Below are 22,688 nucleotides of genomic sequence, written 5' to 3'. Positions count from 1 at the left end.
TTTCAAGATTTATTTATTTATTTGAAAGGCAGAATTGATATCAGACTGCTTATTAATAATCCTCAATATTAATAAGCCTGTGGGCTCTTGCCATGTATTCAGAGAAAAATTCTGAATACTGGCTCAAATAGACCAGACAACATGGTAACTTTTTAAACTTTTTATTCAGTGAGAGGAATGTGCAGGAGAATGGGGGCTTTATTTAGGGGAGAAAGAGAAGTCTAGAAGCTAAATTGGGTCCATACCAAGCAGAGAGCAAGCCAGCAGCAAGCCATGTGGAGCAAGCATGCAGGCAGGAAGGCAGAGAGCAGGCATCCTGAAGGCCATGTGCCCCAAAGGTGCAGGGCAACAAGGTGAACAAGGGAAACAAGGGCGATCCCACCGCGTTCCAGGTCTTTTATCCACTTCCAAAAGGGAGTGATTACATACTCTGGTTGGCAAGTGGGTAATCAGGTGGGGTCAGTTAGGGGCGTGAGATCACTTAGGGGTGTGGTGAAAGCGTGGTCTTCCAGCTCACAAATCTAATTGATTTTATCCAGTGCCTGCCTACATCAGAATTATAGAGAGGCATAGAGAGAAAGGTCTTCTATCCACTGATTCACTGCCCAGATGGCCACAATGGCCAGAGCTGGGCTGATCCGAAGCCGGGAGCCAGGAGCTTCTTCTGGGTCTCCCACATTGGTGCAGGGGTTGGTCCAAGGACTTGGGCCATTTTCTGTTTTCCCAGGCCATAGAAGGGAGTTGGATCAGAAGTGGAACAGCCGGGACTAGAACTAGTGCCCATATGAGATGCCAGCACTTCAAGCAGGATGCCAGCACTGCAGGCGGTGGCTTTACTCGATTCGCCACAGTGTGCCCCCCAGCCCTCCATCTCCATTGGTTTTTAATAGTACCAAGAGTTCCAGGAGAGTTCTGTTGGAATTTGTAAAGTTTATGACAATCTCTCTTCTAGTAATAGTATACATTTGTGTTTTATGGTTTCATTTGTACTCCTTTTTTTTTTTTTTTTTGATAAAACTTTGAGTGGAGATTCAGATTCAGTGTAGCTCCCACACTAGGACAAACTGAAACTCTCTCCTTAAGTGTTCAATCTTTTAACAAACTGAACTCATTTGTTAGTACTGTATATTTTTCTCCTCTTTCATGGTGCTTTTAATGATTTTATATTTAGTTATGTTCCAGTTTTAGCGTGCCTCTGTTTATTGAAAAGCTTACTGAGTACAGGGAGGAGTTTCTTAGTGATATTCATCTCATTACCTATAGTACCTGATACTTATTATGTACTCATAAAATAATTATTGAATTAAATTAATATTTTATCTAGCTATGCACTTCTTTTCTTCAAAAATATTAAATTATTTACATTGTAGATGCTGAGAAAAACTCTGAAAGGGTCTGAGAGTGAAGAACTGGAAGTAACACCTGAAATACCAACTTTGGTGCCATTTGGGGATGTGGTAAGAATCACTAATCCTCAGTGAACCTTTACAAATTATTTATTGTTTGATGTGAGACATAGTTGATGTTTATTATTTGGTAATCTTAAAGTATGTGCATAAAACAATTCTTTCTGATAGGATATTCATGAATTTTTTATTTTTATGAGTAAAAAAACCCATTGTAATAGCACTGAAATTATGGAAAATAGCTTGATTCACAGAAATAATGTCTTCTGTACTAGGGATTGCCAATTCTAGTAATACCAACGATGATTTTAGGCCCAACCTAAGATCTGCTAACCTCAGAGAGAGGAACCTGGGAGTCAGTACTTTTACTGAGCTTTACAGCTAGATTGAGCTCTAGTTTGAAAATTGATTCCCACACTTCTCCCAAAAAATTCCAAGAAATAAAAGAAAACATACCACATACACACACACACAGGTAGGACACAAAATCTAGGCTTAGAATTGGAAAAAAAATCTATTATTCTATTTTGGATGTTTCAGAGTATGGGACATGAGGACCTAGGTACATTCAGAACTGTCAGAATATCAAGGCATTCTTTGATAGTTCACTCTTTCCTGAACGCTATTAGAACAGCTACTGGATATGAAATAAGAATTTCTCTTTCACTCTACCTTCTTTCACATGCAATATTTAATATAATAGTTCTGCTCTTTTTACTTTGTCTTTGAAACTAAACATGGCTAAATATATTTGATTAATGCTAGCTATTAGAATTCAAATGTTCCTGTATTTGATTTTATGACTAAACACGATACAATTCTCTTTATTATTTAGAAGAATTTTGTACTAGAAAGAATGAATATTTACAATTCCTAGCATATAAAGCTAATGCATAATTATTTAATCAATAAAGTAGTTTTAAGATACTGGATAAATTAGTTTGTCTGAAACAAAGCTCATTCTTGAATTTTATTAGTTCTCATCTAATATAAAATAAGATTGATTCAAAGAGTGATCGTGTTTCCTTTGCTTTGTACTCTGGTTAAATGTAGGGGTACTTTAAACACTGTTCATTTTCCTTCTATATTTCTGCTTTTTTATGTTTTCCATTAGTTAGGTATTTCCATTGAAAAATGATATAAAGAGAAAAACAACAAAGTTGAAGTTTGAAAAGAATATTGTTCATGGTGGGTGTTAGGCTTTGTGGTTTAGTTGCCACCTGGGAAGCCTGCATCCCATACTGGAGTTCCTGGTTTCAAGTTCCAGCTCTGCACTCTTCTTAGAATATTCCTGCCACTGTACACACTGGGAAAAAGCAGATGGTAACTGAAATAGTTGGATGCATGCCACTCATATGGGAGCCCCAGATTGAGTTCCTGGCTCTGGCCTTGACTATGGCTGGCATTTAGGGATGCCAGCCCATGAGAGATCTCTCTGTCTCTGTCTCTCTGCCTTTTAAATAATAAATAAATTCAATAAAAATTAAATAAAGTAGAGGAAGAGTTTACTTTTTATAAATATATTCACTATCTGTATTTTTATTTTGATGCAGGTTGGCTGCCTGGCCATACATATAAAGAATTGCAGACATTTTATGTCTAAGAGTATCCTTTTATTGATTTTAGAATCATAATATGATCATATCTCAGTATTTCAGTTAACCATTGCTACCTTAAAAATTGCTTCAAGACTTAGTGGCTTTAAACTTAACGTTTTATTATCAACCCTGTCTATGTATTCAGTAACTGGAACTTCTGCTTGTTGACACCCAAACTTGGGCTGCAGTTGTCTGGCAGTTCAGGGAGGGCTGGAATATGTGAAATAACCCATTTATTTGTCTGGTTCTTTGGTGGGGATGACTGGGAGGCTGAACTCAGCTGTGATCCTGAAATGGTTAAACTTTTAATTCTTTAATTTTGATTAAAAGCACTAAATTAATGTATTTTTAAAATCTTGATTACTTAAGTTTTTGGTGTATCTTTAAATTTTACACCCTGGGAAAGTACCTCTCTTGCCTAGTCCTAATCACATCCATTGTATTTTATTGGTAAAAGTAGCCACAGTGCTAGCCAAGATTCAAGGGCAGTGGAAGTAAAATCTGTCTTTTAATGTGGGAATGATAAAAGATTTTCAGCCACCTGTAATGCACTTCAATCATGTATAAGTTAAAGGAAGAATACACATCCTTTTGGTGTGTAAATAAATAATGCTAAATTATTTGTAAGTAGGTATTCTTTCATTTAACATTTTTAAAGCATTTGTTTTATATTGGTGACTTTTAAAAAGCTAACTGTTTTTAGATTTCTCATGGGCTAAAACTAGTATACTCTGCAATTGGATTCTGTTATCTACTTGTTTTATTCTTGATTAATCAAGTAGATTTATACTTGATTGATTTATTATTGGCCTAATGGATTATAATTAATAGGTTAATTTAAAATGCATTATTATTCAAGTACAACAATATGTGTTTCCTAAATATCATTCCATTTTCAGTCAGTTCACAACATTATACTAATTTGTTCATTCGCATCTCTATTAACAATGTTGTGAAATCTACAAAACTTTGCAGCTTGCTATCGAGAAACGATGAAAAAGTCAGTGTAATTAAGTTTGATGAAGTGAAGTATTTTTCTATAAAGGTAATGTTAAAAATCTCTTCTAGATGTGAGAAAGTCTCTTTATAGTTTCAAATATTCTAACCTAATCCTATCTTTTCTGTTTTTATTTTTTTTTAAGGTAAGGAAGAAACAAAAGCAGTACCTTTGTATTTGGTATTTTAAAATATTCTACCTCTATACTATGGGCTGTAATTTTTTTAAACCAACAGGCTACTATAAAATGCATAACCTTGGGGCCGCTTCCCTGAGATGTCACTGTCTGTAGTTCTAAGTGTTTGTACTTCCCATATACCCTCTTCTACCTTATGTTTTTTTCTTTTTTTAATTTTTTTAAAAAATTTTATTTAGTAAATATAAATTTCCAAAGTACAGCTTATGGATTAAAATGGGTCCCCCCCCATAACTTCCCTCAAACCTGCGCCCCTCCCATCTCCCACTCCCTCTCTCATTCCATTCACATCAAGATTCATTTTCAATTCTCTTTATATACAGAAGATCGATTTAGTATATATTAAGTAAAGATTTCATCAGTTTGCACCCACACAGAAACACAAAGTGTAAAATACTCTTTCAGTACTAGTTATAGCATTACTTCACTTTGGACACCACATTAAGGACAGATCCCACATGAGCAGTAGGTACACAGTGACTCCTGTTGACTTAACAATTTGACACTCTTGTTTATGGCGTCAGTAATTGCCTTACGCTCTAGTCATGGGTTGCCAAGGCTATGGAAGCATTTTGAGTTTGCCAACTTCGATCTTATTCTGACAGGGTCATAGTCAAAGTGGAAGTTCTCTCCTCCCTTCAGAGAAAGGTACCTCCTTCTTTGATGGCCCCGTTCTTTTACTGGGATCTCACTCGCAGACATTTTTCACTTAGGTTTTTTTTTTTTTTTATTTTGGCCAGGGTGTCTTGGCTTTCCATGCCTGAAATACTCTCATGGGCTCTTCAGCCAGATCTGAATGCCTTAAGGGCTGATTCTGAGGCCAGAGTACTTTTTAGGACATCTGCCATTCTATGAGTCTGCTGTATATCCAGCTTCCAATGTTGGATCGTTCTCTCCCTTTTTGATTCTATCAGTTGGTATTAGCAGACACTAGTCTTGTTTGTGTGATCCCTTTGACTCTTAGACCTATCAGTGTGATCAATTGTGAACTGAAATTGATCACTTGGACTAGTGAGATGGCATTGGTACATGCCACCTTGATGGGATTGTATTGGAATCCCCTGGCACATTTCTAACTCCACCATTTGCGGCAAGTCCGATTGAGCATGTCCCAAATTTTACATCTCCTCCTTCTATTATTCCCATTCTTATATTTCACAGCGATCAGTTTTCAGTTAAATTTAAACACCTAAGAATAATTGTGTGTTAATTACAGAGTTCACCAATAGGAATAGAACAAAAAACAATTCTAAAAGGGATAAAGTCTTAAATTGTAATTCAACAGTCAGGACAAGGGGTGATCAAGTCAATGTTTGTCATAGTGTCCATTTCACTTCCACAGGTTTCCCCTTTGGTGCTCAGTTAGTTGTCGCCGATCAGGGAGAACATATGATAGTTGTCCCTTTGGGACTGGCTTAATTCACTCAGCATAATGTTTTCCAGATTCCTCCATATTGTTGCAAATGACCGGATTTCATTGTTTTTGACTGCTGTATAGTATTCTGTAGAGTACATATCCTACAATTTCTTTATCCAGTCTACTGTTGATGGGCATTTGGGTTGATTCCAGGTCTTAGCTATTGTGAATTGAGCTGCAATAAACATTAAGGTGCAGACCGCATTTTTGTTTGCCAAATTAATTTCCTTTGGGTAAATTCCAAGGAGTGGGATGGCTGGGTTGTATGGTAGGGTTATATTCAGGTTTCTGAGGTATCTCCAGACTGACTTCCATAGTGGCTTTACCAGTTTACATTCCCACCAACAGTGGGTTAGTGTCCCTTTTTCCCCACATCCTCTCCAGCATTTGTTTTTCGTAGATTTCTGAATGTGAGCCATTCTCACCGGGGTGAGGTGAAACCTCATTGTGGTTCTGATTTGCATTTCCCTGATTGCTAGTGATCTTGAACATTTTTCCATGTGTCTGTTGGCCATTTGGATTTCCTCTTTTGAAAAATGTCTATTGAGGTCCTTGGCCCAACTCTTAAGTGGGTTGTTTGTTTTGTTGTTGTGGAGTTTCTTGATTTCTTTGTAGATTCTGGTTATCAACCCATTATCTGTTGCATAGTTTGCAAATATTTTTTCCTATTCTGTCGGTTGCCTCTTCACTTTTCTGATTGTTTTTTTTTTTTTTTAAAGTACAGAAACTTCTCAATTTAATGCAATCCCAAATGTTAATTTTGGCTTTGACTGCCTGTGCTTCTGGGGTTCTTTTCCAAGAATTCTGTGTCGGTAGCAATATTTTGCAGCATTTCTCCAATGCTCTCTAATAATTTGAAGGTGTCGGGTCATAGATTTAAATCTTTAATCCATGTTGAGTGATTTTTGTGTAAGGTGAAGGTAGGGTTCTTGCTTCATGCTTCTGCACGTGGAAATCCAATTTTCCCAGCACAATTTATTGAATAGACTGTCCTTATTATTCCAGGGATTGGCTTTGGATACTTGATCAAATATAAGTTGGCTGTAGATGTTTGCACAGTTCAGGCCATTAACGTTCAATGTGACTATTGAGAAGGAGTAACTTTGCCCTGCCATTTGCCAAAGATATTTTCTAATATATGCTTTGAGTTTCCTGTGATCTTTTGCTGTGAGGTTTCCTTCCTTTACCTTCTTTGATATTGATGACCGTGTTTCTGTGTTTCTATGTGTAACACATCTTTAAGCATCTTTTGCAGGGCAGGATGAGTGGCAACAAATTCTTTCAATTTCTGTTTGCTATGAAAAGTCTTAATTTCACCTTCATTCACAAATGAGAGCTTTGCAGGATATAATATTCTGGGCTGGCAGTTTTTCTCTCTTAGTACCTGGGCTATGTCTCACCATTCCCTCCTAGCCTGTAGGGTATCTGATGAGAAGTCAGCTGTGAGTCTAATTGGAGATCCTCTGAGAGTAATCTGACGTTTCTCTCTTGCACCTTTTAGGGTCTTTTCTTTATGTTTCATTGTGGTGACTTTGATTACGACGTGTCGTGGTGAGGATCTCTTTTGATCATGTTCACTAGGGGTTCTATGAGCTTCCTGTACTAGGATGTCTCTGTCCTTCTCCAAACCCGGGAAGTTCTCTCCAAGTATCTCACTAAAAAGGCCTTCTAATCCTTTCTCCCTCTCCATGCCTTCAGGAACTCCTAGAACCCGAATGTTGGGGTTTTTAATTGTATCCTGTAGATTCCCAACAATATGTTTTAGATTTCTAATTTCTTCTTCTTTTCTTTGGTTTGTATACTTTCCTGTTCTCTGTCTTCTAAGTCCGATATTCTCTCTTCTGTTTCACTGACTCTGTTTATAAGGCTCTCTAATGTGTTTGTCATTTGATCTATTGAGTTCTTCATTTCATTTTGAATACTCTTCACTATCATACTTTCCTGTTCTACTAGTTTCTGCATTTCATTTTGATTCTTCCTTAAGATTTCATTTTCACGAATGAGATTTTCTATCCTGTCCAGTAAGGATTTCCGTAGCTCAAGCATTTGTTTCTGAAAACTTCTAAATGATCTTAACATAAATTTTTTGAAACCTGTATCTTGCATTTCTTCCATCTCATCATCTTCATAATCTTGGCTTGGTGTGTCTTGTTCATTTGGGGGTGTCATAATGTCTTCCTTGTTCTTTTTTCCTCAGTTTCTGCGTTTGTTGCTTGGCATTGTGGAGATATTCTTTGGATTCTTCATCCCTTGCTGTGGTGTTTTTTTCCTGTTATACTATGACTGTATTAAGTGGCCTGTCTGCTTTTGATGGAGCCTTATAGAGGCTTGAGATGGGTGTGGCCTGAGAGCTCTGTTTGGTTCCTCAGGGTTAAGGGAGTGCCAAAGGTGACACTCCCAGGTTAGGCGTGGTGAATCTCTCTCTCTCTCTTTCTTTTTTTTTCTTTTCTTTTTTTTTATTCCGAAGGGAATTAATTCCGCACAGCTGAGCAGAATTGAAGGTAGTTATCAGGTGAATGATATACCCACAGGAGCCAAAAGTTGGAAGCTCTTTCCCAAGGACCACACAGGGAATCTGTGCTGCCCTCAGTGTGGACTCAAATTCTTTGCAGTCTCCCACTGGGTTGCCAAGTTTACTGAATTTTACCGTCTCTGGAGAGTACTCACGTGAATTCCATGAGTTCTCTCCCCCACTGTCTCTTTTTTCACAGTCTCAGTTCATTAGCACCACACATTCACTAGGTCCTAATCTCCTGTTATTTCACACCCCCTCCCCACCCCAGAGTCAGGTTTTTCTGCTTGGCTGAGGGCAGGTGCAGTCCTGTCTAAGGTCGCGCCACTTATTAGGTATGTCCAAAATGGTGCCTGCTCTTTGTCTTGCTCGCCTCTGAGAGGTGAGTGGAGAGAGAGAAACTCATGTCCGTACCAGTCACTTTTTTTTTCTTCTCTCTTCTAGTTAGCCTGGTGAACTTTCCCCCACGGGGTTTCAAACCTCCTTTCCTCTAGTCTCATCTTTCTGCTTTCCCGCCAGTGTCTCAGGCTATTGAGGTTCGGCTCACCTCGCGTTCCAGCGCTGGTTCATTGATTCTGCCACTGGTGTCCCTTCCGTGGGCTCCCACGCCCTCCACGCATGTCCACCATGAATCACTAGTTCTGGAAGAGTTTCCTCTGCTGTTTCTTCCCCTACTCTTCCTTGACCCTGCAGTATCTCCACTTTTATTAAACTGTCTCTTCCCAGACTATCAGTGTGCTCCCCTCCGATTCCACCATCTTGCCACTCTCTACCCTTTGTTTTTTCAATCTCCCCAACCTTTTCTTTTCTCCTTTCCTGCAGTCTCCTTATACGGATTCTAATTGTTGTGTAGATTAACTTATTCAGTCGTTATATGTATATATCTTATTATCGTTCTAACTTTACAGATGAAGTACCTGAGTTACTGTGTGAAAGTTACAGAGCTAGTATGTGGGGTAGACTTGGGAATGCAGGCAGTCTGGCCTCCGACTATACTTCATTAAACCACCTCTTCTTACATCAGAACTTACTGTTTCTTTTTTCACAGTTAAGTTTCTTAAAATCTTCGGTGTATCTCAAAGCTTCCAAATGAGCAGCAGTATTCCATATAGATTCAGGGTTCATAGATTAGTCTATTTTCCAATAGTTTTATTGTATGAGTTGGATGTTAGTGAACTCCTAAAGCATTTCCTCTATGTTACATGTTTTTCTTTTTACAAATTTCGTTTTATTTAAGTGTTGAGTATTGAGGATAGTTCTTTAAGCACAGGTTTAAAAAAAAAAACCAGCAATAATACCAAGGTATAGCTTTGCTAGAGGAGTCTGTACTCTTTCTTTTACTTTTCAGTTTTGCATACAGAGCAAGCCTCTCGAGAGCCACAGAGAATAGATGCTGGAGGGCTGAAAGCTGAATAGAGACCTTAGAAGTCACAAATTCTAACAATGCCAAATTACTGAAATACCAAGCTTGTCCTTTTAACCTCTGTGCTGGTACACAGGGATTGTCTCCTGCTTTGCTCATTTCTAAGGGGAAAATAATCACAAATATAACTTTAAAAAGTCTCCCACAGGCTCTGTTAACAGCCATGGGGAAGGACACACCATAAGAAAGCACCTAGAGTCTTGGGACTGGAGAGGCAGGAGATTGTTTTCTTAGCCAAGACTGAATAAATTCTAATGGTTATATTAACGGTATTGTGGCATACAAAAACTTAAAGAATGGAGCCTCAAAAGGGTATCTGCTATCCTTTTATGTTGAATATGTGGATAACCCGTATTAAGACTACCTAGATTACTTAATTTCATTTTAGATATACCTTTGATAATGTAGTCTCAGTAGTGCTGAGGGTGCATTTTTGTAGAGTTAAAAAGAGAATGTAGGCAATGGGTGTTTCAGAAAGATTATAATTAATGTTAGACATAAACATTAGGATATACGTTACTGTGACGTTAAAAAGTTTTAAAGCTAAACACACACACAAAAGCTAATAATTAAACATGCACATAATGTAATATAGTTTATTGTTATATCTATTCAGAAACTAAATCTGAAATTCACACTGAAAATTTAGTGCTGTTTTAATGTATGTTTTGATACTGAGGTTCCCAGACGTCAAGATGATGAGCGGAATAATATTTACCTGGAACTAATGCAACATGACAGTACAGAAAAATATCCTCTCTTTTTAGGGAGCTCTGAATTACATCTTTATGAAGTAATCCAGGTATGTATACAGGTCCATTTATCAATTTAATACCACATAATCCATTTTTTGTTTGTTGTGGTAATTTATTATATCTGATGGACTCATTTCTGTTATCTGCCCTGAAATGCATGTGTTTAGGAAACAAAGTTTTCTCTGTGAGGATTAATGACCCTAATGTCTTAAAAATAGTAGAATCACCAGGTAGCATGAGGCTTAAAAGGGAAAAAGTTTTTATCCTTACATGAACTAATAGGATTTGGAAGCAATGGAGGTTGGTATGGTGGGTGCTACTGTATGTTCCTCCTGACATTGAGGTATGTAGACTTCTGGAAAAGGAGCACCTTTACTTGTTTATGTGAATGAGCCAGTACTCATATAAAGCAGAGAGGTGGAAGGACTATTTAGTGAAATAGTTGAAGGTTCATCATGAAATTGGGAGCAATGGAAAATACTAGGAAGAAAAAGAATCATGAAATGTTGGATCATGTGGGGTGACTCATAGGACAGCAAAGATGATCACAAATGGTGACCATGAATACCGAAGTTTTATCTGTGTTAAAAGATCCTAAAAGGGGCAGTTGCTGTGGCATAGTGGGTAAGGCCACTGCCTGTAGTGTCAGCATCTCATCTGGGTACTGGTGCAAGTCCTGGCTGCTCCACTTCCAATCCAGCTCTCTGCTATGGCCTGGGAAAGCAGTAGAAGATGGCCCAGGTCTTTGGGCCCCTGCACCCACATGGGAGACCTGGAAGAAGCTCCTGGCTCCTGGCTTCGGATTGGCCCAGCTCTGGCCTTTATGGCCATTTGTGGAGTGAACCACCAGATGGAAGACCTCCTTCCCTTCCCCTGCCAGCCTGGTTTCTCTCTCTCTCTGCCTCTGCTTCCCTGTAACTCTGCCTTTCAAATAAATAAATAAATAAATCTTTAAAATAACAGTTCTCCAGAGATGAGAGAGGTACTTTAGTTCTGTCAGGGGTCAGCTTACCATGTGTTTAACCTCTCAAAAAAGGTGAGGATTGGGAGTAAGTAGGGGACAGGCATTTGGCCTAGCAGTTAAAATGCTGTTTAGGATGCTCACATCCCACACCGGAGCGCCTGGGTCCATGTCCAGCTGCAGCTTCCTGCTCATGCACATCCTGGAGGCAGCAGTGATCACTCCCAAGAGTTGGTTTCCTGCCTCCCCCATGGGAGACTTGGACTGAATTCCTGGCTGTAGGCTTTGGACTGGTCTAGCCCCAGCCAGAGCAAGTGTGCAGGGAGTGAACGAGCCAATGGGAGATGTTTGTATTTCTGCCTCTGTCTCTTTGTCACACAAACAGTTAAAAAAATAGGAAAAGAGTGTGGGCATTGCAGTTCCTCCAAGACTTCCAAAAAGAAGAACTGTAGCTAGCAAGGGCATTTTGTCTGAAACATAAATGTAAATATTACATTTGTTTCTGTGACTTGTACCTGTAATTTTTATTTTCTTCTTTTGAATATTCATTGTTTGTTTTAACTATTAAATTGATAGGTGCATTTGAAAAATCATTACTTTATTTTTTACTATATTTTGATTTAGATAAAATACAGGAAAATATGTGAGTGACCTTATGTCTAAGAATTTTATTTATTTTTTCTAGAAAGGGTGCTTTACTGAAGAATTGCAAATGATGAATAAAAACACAGTAAGTACTTTACGGAAACTTCCTAAGTTTTATACATATGTAATATTTAACACTTTGTATAACTTTACTCTGATAAAACTTTACTCTGCTTATATTCTGTATTTTTAATTCTTTATTATCCTTCCAAGTCATGTTTACATTAATGAAAACATATGAAGCAGAAATTACAATATTTGCTCATAAAAAGTCACCCTTACATTTTAAAAAGCTACTATGTTAATTCTGAATGATGAAAAAAATTAGAAATCAGGGGGCGGAGCCAAGATGGCGGATAGTGAGGACGTGCGCCATAGTTTGGGAAAATAAAGTTTCATAAAAGTGGAAATACTGTAGCCTCAGGAAAAGACTCAAGAAAAAAACTGCAGAGGAAACGTTTCCGGATCTAGTGGATGTGACACAGAGGACCTACAGGGAGCCCAACGCGTGGAAACTCAACCGCGGGAGAGGAGCCACAGAATCTCGCCAGCGCGGGAACGGGAGGGAGGTAAGACAAAGACAGCAGAAACCCGAGACATTGTGGGGGAAAAGCAGAGGCCTCTCTTGTCACTCAAAGAGCAAAACAAAGAGCAGGAGCCATTTTACATATCTAAAGCGCAGCCACAAACTCGGTAACTTCGGAATTTGGTGAATCTTGAGAACACATTGAGGGCTGCATAAACTCTTTGTGTGGTCCCAGGGGTAGATCAAACGAATACTCACAGAGGCCAGATTTCAACTACCATCAATTTCACTCAGCCATTCGGGATTACTTCAAACTGAGTCAAAAAAAAAAAAAAAAAAAAAAAAGAGAGAGAGAGCGATCCAGTAAGGAGCAAGGGAGTGAACAATCTGGGTGAGTCGCTTTTTGCACAGCCTTAAACCTGAAGAATCAAGCAGAGCTCTCTGGCTACACCCATCACAGCCTCTAAGGATCCATCAAAGCAGACAGCCCACTTAGAGGCATAGTATAACGAGAAAAAAACACCACAGCAAAAACAAACAAACAAACAAAAAAACATAAATTATCTCCAACATGCCAAACAACAAACGTAGAAGCCGAGGTAACAAGAGCAAGGAAGACACTATGATGCCTCCAAATGAACAAGACACACCAAGCCAAGATTATGAAGATGAAGAAATAGAGGAAATGCAAGAAGCAGATCTCAAAAAATTGATAAGAACATTAAGAAGTTCTCAAAAACAAATTCTTGAACTACAGAAATCCTTAATGGACAAGATAGAAAATCTCTCTCGTGAAAATGAAATATTAAAGAGGAATCAAAATGAAATGAAACAACTAGTAGAACATGAAACTGTGATAGTGACAAAAAACCACAATAAAATGAAGAACTCAATAGATCAAATGACAAACGCATTAGAAAGCCTTAAAAACAGATTGGTTGAAGCAGAAGAGAGAATATCGGACTTAGAAGACAGAGAACAGCAAAGGAAACAGTCAAATCAAAGAAGAAGAAATCACAAATCTAAAAAATACTGTCAGTAATCTACAGGATACTATTAAAAACCCAACATTCGGGTTCTAGGAGTTCCTGAAGGCATGGAGAGAGAGAAAGGATTAGAAGGCCTTTTTAGTGAGATACTAGCAGAAAATTTCCCAGGTTTGGAGAAGGACAGAGACATCCTAGTACAGGAAGCTCATAGAACCCCTAATAAACATGATCAAAAGAGATCCTCACCACGACACGTCGTAATTAAACTCACCACAGTGAAACATAAAGAAAAGATTCTAAAAGGTGCAAGAGAGAAACGTCAGATTACTCTCAGAGGATCTCCAATTAGACTCACAGCTGACTTCTCATCAGAAACCCTACAAGCTAGGAGAGAATGGCGAGATATAGCCCAGGTACTAAGAGAGAAAAACTGCCAGCCCAGAATATTATATCCTGCAAAGCTCTCATTTGTGAATGAAGGTGAAAGAAAGCCCTTTCACAGCAAACAGAAATTGAAAGAATTTGTCGCCACTCGTCCAGCCTTGCAAAAGATGCTTAAAGATGTGTTACCTACAGAAACACAGAAACACGGTAACCAATATGAAAGAAGATAAAGGAAGGAAACCTCACAGCAAAAGATCACAGGAGTCTCAAACCATATATTAGAAAAAATCTTTGGCAAATGACAGGGCAAAGTTACTCCTTCTCAATAGTCACATTGAATGTTATTGGCTTGAACTGTCCAGTTAAAAGACACCGATTGACTGATTGGGTTAAAGAACAAAACCCATCTATTTGCTGCTTCCAAGAAACTCATCTTTCCAACAATGATGCATACAGACTGAAAGTGAAAGGCTGGAAAAAGATATACCATGCCAACAGGAATGAAAAAAGAGCGGGCGTAGCCATCTTAATATCGGACAACATAAACTTTACCACAAAAACTGTTAGGAGAGACAAAGAGGGGCACTATTTAATGATTAAGGGATCCATTCAACAGGAAGATATAATGATTATCAATGTATATGCACCTAATTACAGGGCACCAGCTTATTTAAAAGACTTGTTAAGGGACTTAAAGGGAGACTTAGACCCCAATACAATAGTAGTGGGGGACTTCAATACTCCACTCTCAGAGATAGACAGATCAACAGGACAGAGATCAACAAGGAGACAGTAGATTTAAATGACACTATAGCCCAAATGGATCTAACAGATATCTACAGAACTTTTCATCCTACACATAAAGAATTTACATTCTTCTCAGCAGTACATGGAACCTTCTCTAGGATTGACCACATACTTGGCCATAAAGCAAGTCTCAGCAAATTCAAAAGAATTAAAATCATACCATGCAGCTTCTCAGACCACAAAGGAATGAAATTGGAAATTAGCAACTCGGGAATCCCTAGAACACATGCAAACACATGGAGGTTGAACAACATGCTCCTGAATGAACAATGGGTCATAGAAGAAATTAAAAGAGAAATCAAAAATTTTTTGGAAGTAAATGAGGATAAAAGCACAACATACCAAAACCTCTGGGATACAACAAAAGCAGTGTTAAGAGGAAAGTTTATATCAATAGGTGCCTACATCAAGAAATTAGAAAGGCACCAAATAGATGAGCTTTCAAGTTATCTCAAGGATCTAGAAAATCTGCAGCAAACCAAACCCAAACCCAGTAGGAGAAGAGAAATAATTAAAATCAAAGAAGAAATTAACAGGATTGAATAAAAAAAAAATTACAAAAAATCAGCCAAACAAGGAGCTGGTTTTTTGAAAAAATAAACAAAATTGACACCCCATTGGCCCAACTAACTAAAAAAAGAAGAGAAAAGACCCAAATCAATGGGATCAGAGATGAAAAGGGAAACGTAACAAAGACACCACAGAAATAAAAATAATCATCAGAAATTACTACAAGGACTTGTATGCCAGAAAACAGGGAAATCTATCAGAAATGGACAGATTCTTGGACACATACAACCTCCCTAAATTAAGCCAGGAAGACATAGAAAACCTAAACAGACCCATAACTGACACAGAAATTGAAACAGTAATAAAGGCCCTCCCAACAAAGAAAAGCCCAGGACCAGATGGATTCACTGCTGAGTTCTACCAGACATTTGGAGAAGAACTAACTCCAATTCTTCTCAAACTATTCTAAACAATTGAGAAACAGGGAATCCTCCCAAATTCTTTCTATGAAGCCAGCATCACCTTAATTCCTAAGCCAGAGAAAGATGCAGCATTGAAAGAGAATTACAGACCAATATCCCTGATGAACATAGATGCAAAAATCCTCAATAAAATTCTGGCCAATAGAATGCAACAACACATCAGAAAGATCATCCACCCAGACCAAGTGGGATTCATCCCTGGTATGCAGGGATGGTTCAATGTTCGCAAAACAATCAATGTAATACACTACATTAACAGACTGAAGAAGAAAAAGCAATAGATGCAGAGAAAGCATTTGATAAAATACAACACCCTTTCATGATGAAAAACTCTAAGCAAACTGAGTATGGAAGGAACATTCCTCAATACAATCAAAGCAATTTATGAAAAACCCACGGCCAACATCCTATTGAATGGGGAAAAGTTGGAAGCATTTCCGCTGAGATCTGGTACCAGACAGGGATGCCCACTCTCACCACTGCTCTTCAATATAGTTCTGGAAGTTCTAGCCAGAGCTATTAGGCAAGAAAAAGAAATTAAAGGGATACAAATCGGGAAGGAAGAACTCAAACTATCCCTCTTTGCAGATGATATGATTCTTTATTTAGGGGACCCAAAGAACTCTACTGAGAGACTACTGGAACTCATAGAAGAGTTTGGCAAAGTAGCAGGATATAAAATCAATGCACAAAAATCAACAGCCTTTGTATACACAGGCAATGCCACGGCTGAGGAAGAACTTCTAAGATCAATCCCATTCACAATAGCTAGAAAAACAATCAAATACCTTGGAATAAACTTAACCAAGGGTGTTAAAGATCTCTACGATGAAAACTACAAAACCTTAAAGAAAGAAATAGAAGAGGATACCAAAAACTGGAAAAATCTTCCATGCTCATGGATTGGAAGAATCAATATCATCAAAATGTCCATTCTCCCAAAAGCAATTTATACATTCAATGCAATACCAATCACAATACCAAAGACCTTCTTCTCAGATCTGGAAAAAATGATGCTGAAATTCATATGGAGACACAGAAGACCTTGAATAGCCAAAGCAATCTTGTACAACAAAAACAAAGCCAGAGGCATCACAATACCAGATTTCAGGACATACTACAGGGCAGTTGTTCTCAAAACAGCGTGGTACTGGTACAGAAACAGAAGGATAGCCCAATGGAACAGAATAGAAACACCAGAAATCAATCCAAACATCTACAGCCAACTTATATTTGATCAAAGATTCAAAACTAATCCCTGGAATAAGGACAGCCTATTCAATGAATGGTGCTGGGAAAATTGGATTTCCACATGCAGAAGCTTGAAGCAAGACCTATACCTATCACCTTACACAAAAATTCACTCAACATGGATTAAAGACTTAAATCTATGACCAGAAACCATCAAATTATTAGAGAGCATTGGAGAAACCCTGCAAGATATAGGTACAGGCAAAGACTTCTTGGAAAAGACCCCAGGAACACAGGCAGTAAAAACCAAAATTAACATTTGGGACTGCATCAAATTGAGAAGTTTCTGTACTTCAAAAGAAACAGTCAGGAAAGTGAAGAGGCAACCGACAGAATGGGAAAAAATATTTGCAAACTATACTACAGATAAAGGGTTGATAACCAGAATCTACAAAGAAATCAAGAAACTCCACAACAACAGAACAAACAACCCACTTAAGAGATGGGCCAAGGACCTCAATAGACGTTTTTCAAAAGAGGAAATCCAAATGGCCAACAGACACATGGAAAAATGTTCAAGATCACTAGCCATCAGAGAAATGCAAATCAAAAGCACAATGAGGTTTCACCTCACCCCGGTGAGAATGGCTCACATTCAGAAATCTACCAACAACAGATGCTGGAGAGGATGTGGGGAAAAAGGGACACTAACCCACTGTTGGTGGGAATGCAAACTGGTTAAGCCACTATGGAAGTCAGTCTGGAGATTCCTCAGAAACCTGAATATAACCCTACCATACAACCCAGCCATCCCACTCCTTGGAATTTACCCAAAGGAAATTAAATTGGCAAACAAAAATGCGGTCTGCACATTAATGTTTATTGCAGCTCAATTCACAATAGCTAAGACCTGGAACCAACCCAAATGCCCATCAACAGTAGACTGGATAAAGAAATTATGGGACATGTACTCCATAGAATACTATACAGCAGTAAGGAACAATGAAACCCAGTCATTTGCAACAAGATGGAGGAATCTGGAAAACATCATGCTGAGTGAATTAAGCCAGTCCCAAAGAGACAAATTTCATTTGTTTTCCCTGATCGGCGACAACTGAGCACCAAAGGGGAAACCTGTGGAAGTGAAATGGACACTATAAGAAACTATGACCTGATGAGCTCTTGTCCTGGCTCTAGATGTACAATGTAATACTTTATCCTTTTTAGTATTTGTTGTTGTTGTTGTTGTTCTAGTACTAGTGGTTGAACTCTGTAATTAACACACAATTATTCTTAGGTGTTTAAATTTTAACTGAAAAGTGATCCCTGTTAAATTTAAGAGTGGAAAAAGAGAGGGAGGAGATGTACAATTTGGGACATGCACAATCTGACTTGCCGCAAATGATGGAGTTAGAAATGTACCAGGGGATTCCAATACAATCCCATCAAGGTGGCATGTACCAATGCCATCTCACTAGTCCAAGTGATCAATTTCAGTTCACAGTTGATGGCTCTGATAGGTCTAAGAATCAAAGGGATCACACAGACAAGACAAGTGTCTGCTAATACTAACTGATAGAATCAAAAAGGGAGAGAAAGATCCAACATGGGAAATGGGATACACAGCAGACTCATAGAATGGCAGGCGTCCTAAACAACACTCTGGCCTCAGAATTAGCCCTTAAGGCATTCGGATCTGGCGGAAGAGCCCATGAGAGTATTTCAGGCATGGAAAGCCAAGACACCATGGAAAAGAAAAAAAAGAAGAAGGCCTAAATGAAAGATCTCTGTGAGTGAGATTCCAGTGGAAAGAACGGGGCCATCAAAGAAGGAAGTACCTTTCTCTGAAGGGAGGAGAGAACTTCCACTTTGACTATGACCCTATCGGAATAAGATCAAAGTCAGCGAACTCTAAAGGCTTCCATAGCCCTGGCAACTCATGACTAGAGCCTAGGGAGATTACTGACGCCATGAACAGGAGTGTCAAATTGTTAAGTCAGCAACAGGAGTCACTGTGTACTTACATCCCATGTGGGATCTGTCCTTAATGTGTTATCTAATGTGCAGTGATGCTATAACTAGTACTGAAACAGTATTTTTACACTTTGTGTTTCTGCGTGGGTACAAACTGATGTGATCTTTACTAATTATATACTGAATCGATCTTCTGTATATAAAGATAATTGGAAATGAAAAAAAAAAACCCTGGTGTTAAATTGGAAATGGCATAGAAAATTAATTAATTTTTTAAAAAAATATGATGTAGGATCTCTGTCTTTAATGTGCTGTACACTCTTATTTAATGCTATAACTAGTACTCCAACAGTATTTTTTTTTCTTCACTATGTGTTGCTATATGGCGGCAAACTGTTGAAATTGTTACCTAATATATACTAAACTGATCTTCTGTATATAAAGAGAATTGAAAATGAATCATGATGTGATTGGAAGGGGAGAGGGAGCGGGAAAGGGGAGGGTTGTGGGTGGGAGGGAAGTTTTGGGAGGGGGAAGCTATTGTAACCCATAAGCTGTACTTTGGAAATTTATATTCACTAAATAAAAGTTTAATTTAAAAAAATTAGAAATCATTGAGTGAGAGTACAGCGCCTCTGCATGCTTCTTTGTGTGGTTGTAGCAGCATCACTGCTGAACTGAAGAAATACTGTTGTTCATCTTGGGCTTTCTGAGCAGTTGTTTACAGTTCACCTCATTTTTAAAAAGTACTTCACATTATTTGCTTGATTAATGAGTCTTCTATTCAGAGATACTTCTGTCATGGTCCAGACATGGGCAAGGAACTAATAAAACATAGTGATGAACAGGTAAAGTCATTGCCTCTGACATTCTCCTTGATGTCACACATAAACAGAGAGGTTCTAAGCCCAAATGTTACCTGAGGATTGGAGCATTGGAGTGGAAGTGAGAGGAGCATGAGTAAATGATTAAAATGTATACATGTATATGAACTTACATATTTGTTTGTATTGTAATGTTTCAGTGTAATATTAATAATTTTCAGTTGATATTTTCAATATTTTAATCATGTAATATTGTTTACTTTTTGTGTGTGTGTGTATTATGCGATGGATAGAATGTTGCCATTTTATTTTATTTACTACTTAAGTTTTTTTAAGGTAAACAGATTTCTTGTATTTCATTTACAGATTTAGGAGCATAGTAATACTTCCCACCCTACACTCCCTCCTGTCCATGCTCTCACCCTCCCTTCTTCCTTTCCCATTTCTTCCTTTGACAGTGATCTATTCTCAGTCTATTTCATACTTGTCATATTAACCCTAGGCCAAGCAAAGAATTCAAAAAATAGTAAGAAGAAAGAAGCACTGTTCCTTAACAGTAGAGACAAGGGCTGTAAACAATTATTGAATCTCAAAATGTCAGTTTTACTCATATACATTACATTTTTTTGGTACTCTATTATTACCACAGATCAGGGCAAACATATGGTATCTGTCTTTTTAGTACTGCCTTATTTCACAAAGTATAATGGTTTCTAGTTGCATCCATTTTATTTAGGTCTTCTATGTCTTCATGACTCAGTTTTGGTAGATTGCACGTATTCAGGTATCTGTCTATTTTCTCTGGATTTTCCAGTTTGTTGGCATATAGCTATTTGTAGTTTTTATTCCTATAGTATCTGTTGTTAAATCTCCTTTTTCATCTCTGATTTTATTGATTTGGGTCTTCTCCCTCTGTTTTCTGGTTAGTTTTTTCAATGGTGTATCAATTTTGCTTATGTTTTTCATAAAATCAGCTCTTCATTTCACTGATAGTTTATATATTTTTTGTTTTGATTTTATTTACTTCTCTAATTTTTAAAATTTTAATTATTTCTTTCCTTCTAATTTTGGATTTGATTTTTTCTAGGTCACGAGATGCATTGATAGCTCATTTATTTGATACCTTTCCAGTTTATTGATGTAGGCACCAATTGCTATAAACTCCCCTCTAATAATACTGTTTTTGGTGTATCCCTTTTTTTTAAGATTTATTTATTTGAAAGTCAGAGCTACACAGGGAGAAAGAGAAAGGTCTTCCATCTGCTGGTTTACTCATCAGTTGGCTGTAACAGGTGGAGCTGCAGCCAGGAGCCCCGGAGCTTCTTCTGGGTCTCTCCACATGAGTACAGGGGCTCAAGGACTTGGGCCATCCTCTACTGCTTTCCCAGGCCATTGCAGGGAGCTAGATTGGAAGTGGAGTAGCCGGGACTTGAACTGGCCGCCATATGGGATTCTGGAACTGCACATGGTGGCTATACCTGCTAAGCTACAGCATCGGCCCCACCCCATTTGTTTTGATATGTTGTGTTGTCATCTTCAGTCTTTGCAGGAATTATTTGATTTCTTCTATGAAATACTGTTCTTTCAAGAACATGTTGTTTAGTCTCCATGTTTTGGCATTTGTTCTAGAGATTTTTTTTAAAAAAGATTTATTTATTTATTTGAAAGAGTTGCACAGAAAAAAGGAGAGGCAGAGAGAGAGATAAAGAGAGGAGAGAGGAGAGTGGAGAGAGAGAGAGAGAGAGAGAGAGAGAGAGAGTTCTTCCATTTGCTGGTTCACTCCCCAACTGGCTGCAACGGCTGGAGCTGCACCAATCTGAAGCCAGGAGCCAGCAGCTTCTTCTGGGTCTCCCATGCGGGTGCAGGGACTCAAGGATTTGGGAAATCTTCTACTGCTTTTCTAGGCCATAGCAGAGAGCTGGATTGGAAGTGGGGCAGCCAGGACTCGAACCAGTGCCCCTATGGAATGCCGATACTGAAGGCGGCAGCTTTACCCATTACGGCACAGCACCGGCCCCTCTGTTTTTTTTTTTTTTTTTTTAAGATTTACTTATTTATTTGAAAGTCAGAGTTATACAAGAGAAAAGGAGAGGCAGAGAGATAGATTTTCCATCCTCTAGTTCACTCCCCAGTTGGCCGCAACAGCTGGAGCTGTGCTGATCTGAAACTAGGAGCTGGGAGCTTCCTCCGGGTCTCCCACATGGCAGCAGCCCAAGGACTTGGGACATCCTCCAGTGCTTTCCCAGGCATAGCAGAGAGCTGGATCAGAAGTGGAGCAGCCAGGACATGAGCTGGGGTCCATATGGGATGCTGGTGCTGCAGGTGGTGGCTTTACCCGCTATGCCACAGCACCGGCCCCCTAGAGATTCTTAAGTTCTTAATTTCCAGCTTCATTCCATTGTGTCCAGAGAAAATACATGGTATGATTTCAGTTTTTTAATATTTTCTGAGACTTGCTTTATGGCCTAGCACATGGTCTATTCTAGAGAAAGTTCCATACACTGATGAAAATAATGTATTCTTCAACTGTGGGATGAAATGTTTTTTAGATATCAGTTGGGTCCATTAAGTCCATAATGTAGATTAGCTCTGTTGTTTCTTTTTGGATTTTCTGTCTATTTGAGCTGTCCGTTGATGAATGTGGGGTGTTGAAGGTCCCCCTTTACTATTGTATTGGAGTCTTTGTCTCTCTTAGATCCATTAACTTTTGTTTTATATAGCCAGGCACCCTGACATTGGGTGCATATACTTTTATTATAGTCACATCTTCCTGTTGAATTAACTCCTTAATCATTACCTAATGCCCCTCTTTGCCTCTTTTAACAGTTTTTGTGTTAAAGTCTATATTTTTTCTGATATTAGGATGGTATATCTGCTTATTTTTGCTTTCTGTTATCATGGAAGTTCTTTTCCATCCTTTCACTTTCATTCTGCATGTATCTTTGTTGGTGAGGTGTGTTTCTTGTAGGCAACAAATAAATTGGTCTTGTTTCTTAATCCATCAGCTAATCTATATCTTTTTTTTACCTTTTATTTAATGAATATAAATTTCCAGTGTACAGCTTATGGATTACATTGGCTTCCCACTCCC

At 38.4% G+C, this 22,688-nt stretch overlaps 1 protein-coding gene across 1 annotated transcript in view; it reads left to right on the top strand.

Moving 5' to 3' along the window:
• The window catches only part of C2CD6 (C2 calcium dependent domain containing 6), a 203,402-nt gene that overhangs the window by 47,053 nt on the left and 133,661 nt on the right, over positions 1 to 22,688 (top strand). The window contains exons 2-6 of the mRNA XM_062196818.1: positions 1,371 to 1,457; positions 2,960 to 3,011; positions 3,904 to 4,049; positions 10,229 to 10,351; positions 11,951 to 11,995. Coding sequence (XP_062052802.1) covers positions 1,371 to 1,457; positions 2,960 to 3,011; positions 3,904 to 4,049; positions 10,229 to 10,351; positions 11,951 to 11,995 — 453 coding nt within the window. The remainder of the gene's footprint in view (positions 1 to 1,370; positions 1,458 to 2,959; positions 3,012 to 3,903; positions 4,050 to 10,228; positions 10,352 to 11,950; positions 11,996 to 22,688) is intronic.

This window comes from Lepus europaeus, chromosome 1 (assembly GCF_033115175.1).
Source record: "Lepus europaeus isolate LE1 chromosome 1, mLepTim1.pri, whole genome shotgun sequence".
Classification (NCBI taxonomy): Eukaryota; Metazoa; Chordata; class Mammalia; order Lagomorpha; family Leporidae; genus Lepus; species Lepus europaeus.
The sequence above is the reverse complement of the archived record's forward strand: the minus strand, read 5'-3'. Positions and strand labels throughout refer to the sequence as shown.